The following is a 12,574-nucleotide window of genomic DNA, read 5'->3' as shown; positions in this document are numbered from 1 at the left end:
TGTGTGACCATATATTCAGCAAAGCTGTAAATCTCTCAATGCTTTTTCATGGACATGGAAGTTTGAGTAATGTACATCCATACATGTATGTCAAACCTGAATTACAGGGAAAGACATATTCATTCAATAATAACCCAACACGACTGTTTGTGTTCTTCCCTGCAAACAGTCTGGTCTCTCTATTTGCTCAGTTTTATCAACAAGTTTGAAACTGTTTGGACTTTCCCTTTTTGTGTGCTCTGACAGTTTTGCAGTTTGCAGCCCTCAAGTGCTGTTTAGTTTTGCATGGAGTCATTGGTCATAAATAATACATGTGGTGAGAAAATGTACAGACTAAAGTTTGGCTGTATAAATGAGTGTTTTACATTTCACCATGAATTGACCCAATCATTCACAAGACTAAAAACAAACCTGTGGGATCATGAATAAACTGGTGAATAGTATTGTTCACTGCTGATTCTGATTATTTAGAACACAAATACTCTTTCTGGAGATTTTTGCAGGTGGTGAACATAATCCCTCTCAAAGCCGAGGGGATGCTTGCAGCAGACTTTCAATTGTATGAGTCAATATTTTGACTGTGTTGTGTGGCGCTTCACTGAAATGGTGCAATAAACCAGCACTTGGTATGCATTGGTTGCTCACTATGCATGTCTCTGCAGGGTCATTACACAGCAACAGCTGAATGGAAACTTCAGACTTCAAGTAATTGTTCTCTTCTGCCACTTGAATAAAGATCAATCTAATTTTTTTCAGTTTCAATGAAAAACTAATAATGGTCACTCACAAATGAGTTTTCAGTGACACCAAACTAAGTCTCAGCACAAGCTCAATAATAAGTAAAAATGTTTTTGTTTTATACAGAACTCACACTGTTATTTGTGATTGGCACTTACCAGTGTACTTTCTGTCTCCATGACAAAGAAAGCCTCTCCATTTTCTCCCAGTTTCATGTGCAAGCTCACTGGCTCTCCATTGATCTCTATGTCAACCTGCAGTACAATATATTTAATACCAGTGAAACAAAAAACACATATTACTTAAGGAGAGCATTAAGCAGTCTGTCTCACCACTTTCTCCCGGGACCGCAGCACACCCATCTTGCCAAAGCGGACATGAAAAGGGGAACATTGCAGGGATCCATCGGGCTGGCGCACCACAATCACATCAATACATCCAGATAGTGTTGCAGGGTTGAGCCCCCTGTACAGCTCCTTCACCTGAACGAACACCTGACCCGCCAGCTGTCCCACATAGTTCATCGTCTGCAGCTACAGAGAAAAGACCACATTTAAATTAGACCTTTAGTAATTGAACAGGACTGTATCAGGTATTTGGTTCAATAGGAACATGGCCAACACAGGCAGCAGGACAACTGTAATGTGCAGCATGGATTGTTCTGATCTGGATTTTGAGCTAAATTTAAACCCAAGTGGCTCCTTTCATACGATATAATGGTATAACAAAAAAACTTAAGAGGTTTTATTCAATTGTGATGTGATGGTTACTACTGAACAGTGGCTGAACGCCGTCTTAATTTCCCCGTGCAGAGAAATTGGTTGGGGATGAGATTCATGTGATGTTGTGCCAGTCTCCCGTCCAGTCTAAGGCTTTGTGGGTAGAATGCCAAACATGGCAGTGAGGAGAGGCACAGACAGGGGAACACATTCACTGGATTCTGACACACTGGACATTTATAGAAGTAGGACAGAGGCTGAGGGCGAGGCATGTCGTAAGAGAGCGATGGACACTAGAAAAGAGCTGCTCTTAGGACAACATTTAAATATTTACCTGAAGCTCTCTAGTTTCTAATTACAAAAAGTGGCCAAAAACTTACACTTGGTAGAGGTTAGACCACAAGGTTAGACCGCACAAAGGCATACAGTTTAGCTGCTGTTGATGAAGGACTGTAAACTAGTACTAAAAGATTGTCTATTTGGAAAGGTAACATCCCAAGGTGAAGAAGAGGATTAGAGGTTTTAAAATATGTGGCAATTTTGTTTGGCAGAGACCTATCTAAAATAAAAAATAAAAAAAGACCCCCCAATAGGATTCCCCTCGGATTAATCTAAGAATCATTTAATAATTTAATTTAATGTTTAAATGTTTTGGGGTTTTTTTTGCAATTAGTGTATAATAGTACATAAAAAAAACAACACTACAAGCAGGATTTACAACAATAACCATAAACATCTAAAACCTTTAGAGAGAATTAGGTTGAAACTATGATACCAATATTAAAGCTGATCAGGTGGGGGTTGCACAATCATTATGTAATATTTCTGACCTCTATGTCATGGCTCTTCTATTGTGTTTTGGTCACAGCAGTACACACATGCCTCAAACCTGATATCACTGTCAACAGGGGCCACGTGTGAACACATAGTACCATTCATTTACTCACACACACAGAGGAGGTCAGACTCTTCCCCCCAACAGCCAATAACAACTCTGCATTATGTAATAGCCAATCACAAGACACAAGTGCTTAACCATTGCACTTGCTGCATTGTTTACTGACATTTCAATCAATGAAAAACCACACAATGGATGGAGCTATTTTGAAATGTAAGGAAATCGTCTTATCTGAAGATCTGTTAATTCAGTGACTGTGTGAAACTGAAATACAGGTTTCCAACCCACATGTTACAGCATAAGAAACAGTGATCACAGCAAGAGCATTTGAAAGTGCATTTGATTTGATGATGTGCAAAATTATAAGTGCAGGTGTTCACACTTCAGTCATGACTTATGTTTATAAACAGCAATAACAATCAGCACATTCACGCAGATCTATGTTATTATTTCAAAACCTCCGGGTGAAATACAACCCAGACTCAATAGCCTATACCATGAAATACTCATAAATTGCAAATCCAGTAATTAGCCCCAGAATTCACTCTGATGGTGTCATGTTTTGGCGTATTGTAAACACTATTGCGCACGGGGTGAGGCTGCGTGCAGCTTCAGCCTGCGCAATTCAGACAGCAGCACATTACAATAGATACACAAACCACAAGCATTAAGGCCAGCTTCTTAACTAAAGCAAATACGCATTCGATTGCATTTTACGGTACGGGTTTTTCCTACTTACGTTAATTATTTACGCCTCCTTTCGTCTCGAGTTCTCTTCGCCATAAAAATGTGTCTCCATCAAACGTCCTTCAAGATTGTTTTTTTATTCCTTGTCATGTTTCAAATCACAAAACCCTGCCAGGTGCTGCTGACATGTACCGCATGAAAACACCACACTGATAAATGATACGGGACCTTCTCTCAAGGCTGTCTTTTCTATTTAAAGCGCAGCCAAAATATTCCTCCCACTGCGAGCGCCACAACACAGACGGACGCAGGTTATTGGCTGCTGCGTCATGACGTAGCAATTGAAAATTCCCTCAAAATCGGGATATAACCTTTACTCGTGCTTAGTAGAATAGAACAACTGAGAATACTGACGAGTTCAACATGGTCACTGAGTTATTTGCGTTGCTTCTATTTCATTTGTTGCGTAATGTTCTTTTAAATTGCCTTTAGGAACAACAGATTTTTAAACCAATAAGCAAACAAGCAGGAACAGAATTTGACTGATTAATCACTTGCTAAAAAATTAATCTTAAGCTACATTTAAAAGTGGACACAAATCTTGAGAGTGTGTCATGTATTTGAAAGAGGAGACAAGAATAGCCTTGACATTCACTTTGCTCAAAGCATCTTGTGCAATGAACTGCATGGCATTTGTCTAAATGTACAACACGCCACCTGCCCCATCACATTAAAAGGCACAAATGACAGAGAAACATATATTTTATACATATGTTTCTTAATGTTTGCACTTTGCAGATTGTGTGTCTTTGTGCCAAATCAGATGCTCAAAATAACACATAATGGACAGGTTCCAATTGGCAGTAATTAAAGGAGCTAAACAGGGTCACTCTTATTTCAAATTGCTATTTTCTGGTCCAAGCTCATCTCAAACTTTCCTAATGCATAAACAACCTCAAAATTCGTCACAGGGACTGAGTTTAAACCAGGTTTCACAACTTTCAGGGGGGAAAACTGTCACTTCATGTCATGGTTGTCGATGGTGCGAAGAAAATAAAAGCCAAAATGCTGGACTGCAACAAAACTGGTGAAGTTTAATAAATGACGAAAACCAAAATAACCAAATACAGAGAACCACTCAAACAACCCGGGGCTGACGTGGACAATGGACAAAGGACAAAGGACCAGAGAACTAGACCAAACACAAGAAAACATACAAAAACAGGTGAACAAAAGACGAATCATGACACTTCACTGTAAAATATGCCTACTCGCCTGACATTCTATGACTGTTTAAAAGGCTTTAAAGCCAGTATTTTTTTGGATAAACGTCTGCTTTTACCATATACTAAAGGTCGAAACAAATTTTATTCCAATAACAGAAAATGACAAAATCAAGTATAGCTCCTTTAAACAAAGTTTGAAAAGTCATGGTTTAATTATAGTTATGTTAGACATTGCTTCATAAAGTTTTGGACTTTTTTTGCATGCAATACAAAAAGTTGAAAAATAGGCAACATTATTGAATCATGCAGTGAGTTATTTCACTTCTTATAATAACCTGGCTTGGCCCGTCCACATGTAATCAGAGTATACTGTGGTTATATAAGGTGATTTGGTTCTTTGCTGAGCTTTTCCTTGGTCCAGCCCACCACAAACAAAAGATTTCACCACTGCCTCCCTTGGCTGCCTCTCATGTTTTTCCCACTGATTCGCGGAACTTAGCAGCTGGGACTCTTAGTCTCATTGCAAAACTGCTTTTCGACGCACTCAAATCATACGCATTTCATTAGGATTGTACTGATGTTGACTTCAAATGGTTTCCTCATTTTTTTAAATATAGTTAAAGTTTACAGCACATTGGCTCTTTTGCAGCAGCCATAACTTGTGGACATGTGACTATTTGCTTTGTATGGTCAATAACGGCCACACACACACACACACACACACACACACACACACACACACACACACACACACACACACACACACACACACACATACAGCAGGAAATGGCAGCGAGCAGGGAAGGGGAAGCACGTGTTGGGGTTTCTAAGAAAATCCTTCAGAGAGCAACAGTCTCCAAGAGAAAGGAGAGGTGCTGCAAGGGGAGCATGCTGACAGAGAGGGAGAACTAGTTTATATACCTGCATGTTAATGGAGGAATGCAGAAAAACCTCAGGGATGTTTGTAAATGTACAGTATTAGTCAGAAATGATGAATCTCACTGAGTCTCAATCACTTTCCTGGTCACATGCTTTAATATGGGTTCTGCATACTGGCACACAGTTGTGTTACTGTCTGCACTATAGTGACTAAGAGGGTGTACTTTTCCATAATGTAAAAGTAATTACCATATTGAAATTATTTGATATAAGTTTTAGGTCTATGTGCTCTTGATAAAACGGCTTGGCAATGGGGAAATAGGGTGACAAACTTTTGAAAATGTGTAGTTGTAGCTATAGTTGCATTACATTATGATTTATTCATGTTAACTTTACTCTAAAAACCTTGAATAACGTTCCTTTGTGTGTATGTGTGGGTGCAAGGTGATGCATGAGGTGTTTATCCATTGCTCACGGTGATATTTGCTGGGTTACACACGATCACATACATTGATTGTTTACCTACAACCTGAGTTATTGATTTCTGTGCCTGCATCATGTCGAACACGTGAGAGGGAGAGCTGGTTTGCTGAGACAAGGCAAGCCTGATCTATCCCAGGAACTCTGGGGTCAAGAATGTGTTTCGTCACCATGGTTATGTGGGTGTATTGCGGTGGGTTGGGCTATGGGAACCAATCAGTGAACAGCTTTAGCCATGCATCCACTTTCAAACCCGCCCCAATATGGAGATTTACCACAAGACAAGCTGAACTGTCACTTCCATTTTAATGCATCAGATTCAAACAAATGAAATGCCAATAGGTGGCATAACTAACAATCCTGTTGATATGTTCGACTATTTTTGGCTTCTTTTCCCAGACAATCTTGATTTCAACCTTTTGAATATTGATCCTTGAATTGTCCTACATTACATTACATATATGACAAGTTGATAATATAAAAGTCCATGATAAATTATCTAGACTTGGCAACATACAGTACTCACAAATAAAGAAAACTAGAGAAAGAAGACATTACATCCAAACCTAATGCCTTCGCTTCATGAGACATTTTAGCCAAAGAAATAAGATCATAAAAGAGCCGTTGCTGTTCCACTTTCATTATCGTGAAATATAAGCGGTCAATAGCCTATATTGTTTTGAACTGCAGCACCTGAAACATGCTATAAAAATATATCTGACATGTACAGGCTACACACAGATAATGCCTTAGAGGAAAACTGTTTTTTTGAACTGAGTTCTTACCCAGGACCAGCTCTCACTGAGACTCTCATCTTCACTCTGGCTGCTGGAGTCATCCTCGTCTTCCTCACTTGCTATTATTCTATGCCGCACCATTCAGTCTTTATCAAATAAAAACAAGTTTTTAAAATATATGGTGACGTAGTTAAATCTTTAGAAGTTTTGAATTTAGTTATAAGTCATTCCTTGATTGAAAAAAGTATTGTCCCCATGGGCATGTGTCCTCCTCTAAGTGTACATCTAAGTGAAGAGGCAACACTTGTGTGTAGATATGTGCAAGATGTTTTAAACTAAATTTATCAACAAGCGTGTTCTGAGAAAGCAGTACTTGGAGGAAATCTGAGAGCATCTTTGGTTGCTTTGGATCATGCTCCTGTTTCTGCTGGTCTGACGCCAGTGTCTCAACTCAACTGCTAGACCACACACAAGACACAAACACAACTGCATTTAGATTTTACCTTGTGCATCGCAGCTTTACTGTGTGTACCCAAAATGTGCATCAATACATTTTTACAGTATGTAGTTGATGAGGTCAACCTGTGATGATCATAGTCTGGACATGGATGTTTATGGCATTAGGCAAAACATACAGGTCACTTCAGGGCAGTACAGCCTGACCAAGAGTGGCATGTTATCTGACTCCAACTTTCTCTCATTCACTTCCATTCAACACAGTGTAAATCACAAAAAAGAGAAATATTGTTTGAAAGTTCTGCTCTTTATTTTATTGATTTATTTCAGGGACACATAAAAATAACATTTTGTAAATATGACAGAATTAGCCACAAGGTTGTTTTTCATCTGTTGTCCCGGGACAGAGTTACATAGTCTGCAGCCTAATCTTCAAAACAACTCTCGAACTTTTAAACTTTGAAATCTTGAGGAGGTGGTCCTGGGAGTGCACTCTTAAGATCAGAATCAGAATCAGAATTGTTTTTATTGACATTGTTAGTGAATATGGGAGAGTCTGTCAGGGCGAGGGGGGGCAGTGGGGCTGTGACTTTCCTGAAGTCCACGATCATCTCCACTGTCTTCTGGGTGTTCAGGCTGTTGTGGCTGCACCAGGACCAGTTCCACCTCTCTTCTGCAGGAGAGTGTTGCCGCAAACTTGATCAGTTTTACGGACTGGTGACTGGAGGTGCAGCAGTTTGTGTACAGGGAGAAATTCATGTCAACAACAAAAGCCCCAATATGAACAACCAACCCCACACATTTTTGACGACCTGCTCCGCACATTGGGCACATTGTCAGAAGTTAATAAAAGGAAGAGATGCCAACTTCAAGTAAAGGGTTTAGCTTATGTGTTACTACCCCTGTGGGATGGTCTGTTGATGAGTAGTGGACTCTGCAGCCTTCATGGGAAGGTCCATTTAGAGTATGAGGGAAGAATTTTGATTATAATCAAATCAAAAGAAATGTGTTTTTCCAGCACTATCAACTCTCTGAGTTTACCCAACAGATCGCGTGCGTTTTGTGGACTTGGAGAGGCATTTGACCTCGTTCCTTGAGGCATTCTTATGGAGGTGCCCTATGAGGTCTGGAGGCCTCTCAGCAAAGGGCTTTCAGTACTGTATGCTCATGACTGTAGGGTTGGCACATACCAAATCAATGTGTTGCTTTTGTTAACAATGAAATAAAAAGTCTAAAAACTAAAAATCAAGTTTATTTGTATAGCACATTTCATGTATATGACAACTCAGTGTGCCTCACAGCAACACCAGACACCCAAATTAACCCAACCATTTTTTTTTAAATGCAATAAAAAGCTTTAAAAAACAACAACATGACATTAACAATGTCTGCGTACATTGGTGTATGAATGAGAGTATGAATGGGTGAGTGGATCCTTACTGTAAAGCGCTTTGAGTGCCTAATGTAGGTGGACAAGCGCTATATACTGTAAGTTGAGACCATTTACCATTTTACCATTGACCAACAAAATTACATTAAAATATGTATACATTACAATTTGTTATAATACAATCAATTGCCATAGGCAGCAGAAAAAGGTGTCCTTTCAGCCTGTCTCACGTCCTCACGGAGATTGTTCCACACGTTTGCTGCGTGAAACTGAAGGACAGCCTCTCCGTCTTTAGCGGTGACTCTGGGAACCACCAGGGGACCCCTCCCTGAGGATCTCAAGGCACGAGGTGGATCATACGGCTGTAAAATGTCAGCTATATACTTTGGTACACGACCATGAAGGGACTTACACAAGCACAGCTATATATGGACTCTAAGAACATAGTGGACAACTAAACTTTTGCAGCACCAGCGATAAATGATAATGATTTGGCAGCCTCTTTGTGACAGAGGAATTACAAATCACCACCAAATCAGGGCTACAGTTTATAGCTCCACGGAAGACAGAAGAAAGAAGATAAATAGCCATGACCTCACACTCCTGAACCATCAAGATATGCATAAGCCTATGTGAGTGCTACCACCTAGTGGATAAATGACGGAAATGCCACCATGACTTTCTTTGACGTAACATGGCGTCCACTGTAAAAACAAAAAAGAAAAATTAAAAGAAAGGGGGGGGGGGTAGGTACTACTAGGTACTACTACAACGACGACTGAAAACTTTTTAATTTTTTAATTTATTTTTTTATATAAGAAGTTGCCTCTTTTATTCATGAAACAGTTGTTTTTGTAAGCACAGATTTACATTTTATTATATCCTTAGCCACATAGCATACTGGCAATGGATGTAGCTAAATGCAACAGAATGATTATGACGTAGACCTGACCAAAAAAAAGTCCTGCGCCATGAAAACAGGCCAATCTATCTGCACAAACAGAAACTCATCAACATGAACAGAAAGAGATTGAGGAGGGGCTGAATGTTTCCCAACTGGGGACACCTGGGGGTATGCAAGCACATAGCAGGGGTACTTGGAAATATTTCAGATCCAAAACACAGGTGGAACTGAATAGTAGTTGAATAGTATGTCAAGGGAAAGTTGTTTTAAATTATATTTTGCAGTTAAGAGTAAAAGGCAAAAGAAAACATGTCTTTTACTTTCTTTTAGTTGATCATTTTCAAAATAATCAGCAACACCCTCAAGATGATAGCCTACTCAGATATACTCAGAGTATACTGTATAGGGCTGCAACTAACAATTATTTTGAAATCGATTAATCTATCGATTATTTTTATGATGAATCGATTAATCGCTTGGCTGTGAATGGTGTAGGAAAATTGTATTTTTTCATTTTTTTGGGATCACATATAGCTTAAGTGGCGCTGCTTGAGGATGTGTTGATGAAGTAAACTAAACGGAAATGTTTGTTGGAGGCTCTAGTCATGAAATGTACGATGTACAAAACACTACTGTAGACACTCCATTTAAGTCTGTGTGAAAAAGAAAAAGATTAATCGATTACTAAAATAGTTGTCGACTAGTCGATTAGATTTCAGCCCTAATACTGTATATATGAAAGACCCAAGAGGTAGGCACACAAAAAAGATTTAGCATTGCTGTATATATTCCTGGATGAAACATTTCTTCTGTAACACTGCACATGAGGACAATACTATTCTATAAATTATATAATTCTAACTATAGGCTATATGCATTATCCAACATGTAGTTTGGCTGGAATGTGTTATATGATTTATTCTGTTAAGCTACAGTATGTGTTTGCTTGGTTTTACAAGCAAAGGGATGATGTGGGGTTTCTAAATATATATACTGTACTATTTGGTTACGTGATATGTACAAGTGAGGTGACCTCATTTCATCACAAAAGCATGACAATTTTTAGATTTCTGGGAAAGCATCAACTTGTGAGTTCATTAAGAAAGATCCCAAGCATGTATTTGAAACTGTAATTACTTCTTAAGAGAAAGCCCTTTACTAAAGACAGTCTTTATGTAAATTCTGGTAATTGGACAGTTGTGCACAATAACATAACTCACTACAATTGTGCTTTGACAGCACTAATAGTTTCAAACAGGAGGAAAGCTATATGAGGCCAATGCATTTATATATAGTTCAAAGTGAGAGCTGTTTTTTCTTTGTGACACAAGGGTGACCCGAGCTTATGATTTGCAGGCAATTCTTCCCGTCAGCCCATGGCAGGTCCTTCTGCACCCCAGCAGCGTGCCATTACCCAAATGACACACATTGTAAGTGTATGAGGTAATGACAGCGGCTCGGTGAATGGACTCCACGTGGACACAGAGCTGAAGCCGCAGGTGCAGCTAAGTGTAGCTTGGATATCAAGGCTGAGAGATGATAAAGATACAGCATCAGCTACGCACTGATAGACTAATTTTTCTCTTGTTACCCGGACACTGTTGCAATATTGCAGTTTGTTTTGTGTTGTTTTTTTGTGTTTTTTTGTGTTTTACAGCATTTCATGTGCAGAAGTGGCACTATAACTTGTATAAACAATCTTGTTTCGAAATGCACTCTATATTATTGTGTTCCACTTTGGAAATCTGGAAAAAAGTTATTGTGAAGACACATATTACTAATGGACAATAGTTTTTTTAATGATGAAGGATAGGTCCTTGTGTGATACCATTCTTCATTCAGGCCAAAGCCATTCCTTGGCCACATTTGGAAAATGTCTGCCATAGTTACCTATTGCACCTTGCGACAAGGTTGTACGAAACATTGTTATCCAATAAATGCAAAAATCACACAAGAGAAAATAAACCACCCATTTTATGCAGTCAATAAAAAATAAATAAAACAAATATAAACAAATATAAAAGAGATTTTTAATCAAATTATTAGGCAAACATGATCAAATCTTATAACATAAAGTAAGCTCCCAATTCAGAACCAGCTAAAGAGGTTTAACAGGAGCTGGCTTCGGTTTGGACACTTACCTCAGTTCAATGTGGCCTGGCCCAGATGCACCTCTTCTTGACCTTTAGATGCATGCAAGAAGGCCAACCATAAAATAAATTGCATTGCCAATAAAGCTGACAGTTATTACTTGTTCAAAGCGTATATGTTTTCAGTGTGTTCTCAGTGCATGACAAATCCAATTAGACATATTTGGAACAACACTGAAATGAGTATCAGTACAATATGTTTTGAACATGTTACTACTTCAGTAAAACAAGGACAATAACAATGTGACACACACAGAGCCCTGCACAGAGGTGCTGACAGATGAGTTAGTGAGAGGTGGTGTCATGCAGATGCCAGTTCCCATCGATGGATTTGAAAAGTGACATCAACATCAAGAATGAAGCTGGAATTGATGACCAGGGGAGGGCAGGCCGTATATAAAGGACAGACCCCTCCTCACCAAAAACACACATCAACAAGTTTGACTGCTTCACCAGAGGGCCACCAATGAATGTTTTTAACACTTTCAACATTTTCAAAGACTATAGGATTTAGGAATACAATTGTGGTAAGTATACAATCATTCTTTTATTCTATTTATTGATCAACTAAACTAAAATATGGTACTAAATTAAACAACTGTTTCTCATTTTAGAACAATTTTAATTACAAAAGATGTTTTCACTAATGCGCTTGAGACTGGTGATACTGATCCTCTTTTTGGCCATTTTATTCAGTGAGGCGAAACCACTGAGGTAAATTTCTATTTCAAAGGAATAATACATTTTTTGCTTCACTTACCAATTCATCTGACTATTCTTTGGTTGTCCTGCAGGAAGAGGACCATCAGTGAAGTACAGCTCATGCATAACGTCCAAGAACACAAACAAGTGGGGGAACGACAGGACTGGCTTCATGAAAAGTTGAAGGACATAATTGTGGCCAGTGTCAAACCTCAACACGTTCGGCCAGTAAAACTCAAGACTCTGGCGGACAGTAATCTAGGGATATAAATGTTTTTCATTCCTCTATAGACTCAACCAGAAGACTTCTGACAGTTTTATCACATTTTATTTATTCAGATATCTGTATGTTTTGTTTTTTACATTAATTTGTATTTAATTGTATTTTATTTATGAAGTTATTTTTATTTTATTTTATTTTTTTATAGCTTGGTGAACAGGTGAGCTGGAAAAACTCAGCCTTAATCTGTTGCCATTTGAAATAAAAATAAAAAAGAATACACATATATGATATATTTTGCTTCGTATTCTTTTAGGCCTCTGTAGATTGTCATACAATGTGCAGGTTATAATGCCAAGGGCTTTAGATGTCGCTTTTCTGAGAAGAG

General features: G+C 38.6%; 1 protein-coding gene across 6 annotated transcripts in view; it reads right to left on the bottom strand.

Annotated features, from left to right (window-relative positions):
* The window catches only part of LOC306962704 (phosphatidate phosphatase LPIN1-like), a 113,669-nt gene extending 110,345 nt beyond the window's left edge, over positions 1–3,324 (bottom strand). For 3 of the 6 annotated variants that reach the window (XM_079555934.1, XM_079555933.1, XM_079555936.1), the window contains exons 1-3: positions 3,095–3,324; positions 1,071–1,271; positions 897–992 (exon numbers count right to left, since the gene is read on the bottom strand). In XM_079555934.1, the coding sequence (XP_079412060.1) occupies positions 897–992; positions 1,071–1,262 (288 nt within the window). In that variant the 5' untranslated portion in view covers positions 1,263–1,271; positions 3,095–3,324. The remainder of the gene's footprint in view (positions 1–896; positions 993–1,070; positions 1,272–3,094) is intronic. The other 3 variants (XM_079555932.1, XM_079555931.1, XM_079555935.1) reach the window with 1 other exon arrangement.
* Between the last annotated feature and the right edge of the window lie 9,250 nt (positions 3,325–12,574).

The sequence above is a fragment of the Gobius niger genome, assembly GCF_951799975.1.
Source record: "Gobius niger genome assembly, chromosome: 4".
Lineage (NCBI taxonomy): Eukaryota > Metazoa > Chordata > Actinopteri > Gobiiformes > Gobiidae > Gobius > Gobius niger.
The sequence above is the reverse complement of the archived record's forward strand: the minus strand, read 5'-3'. Positions and strand labels throughout refer to the sequence as shown.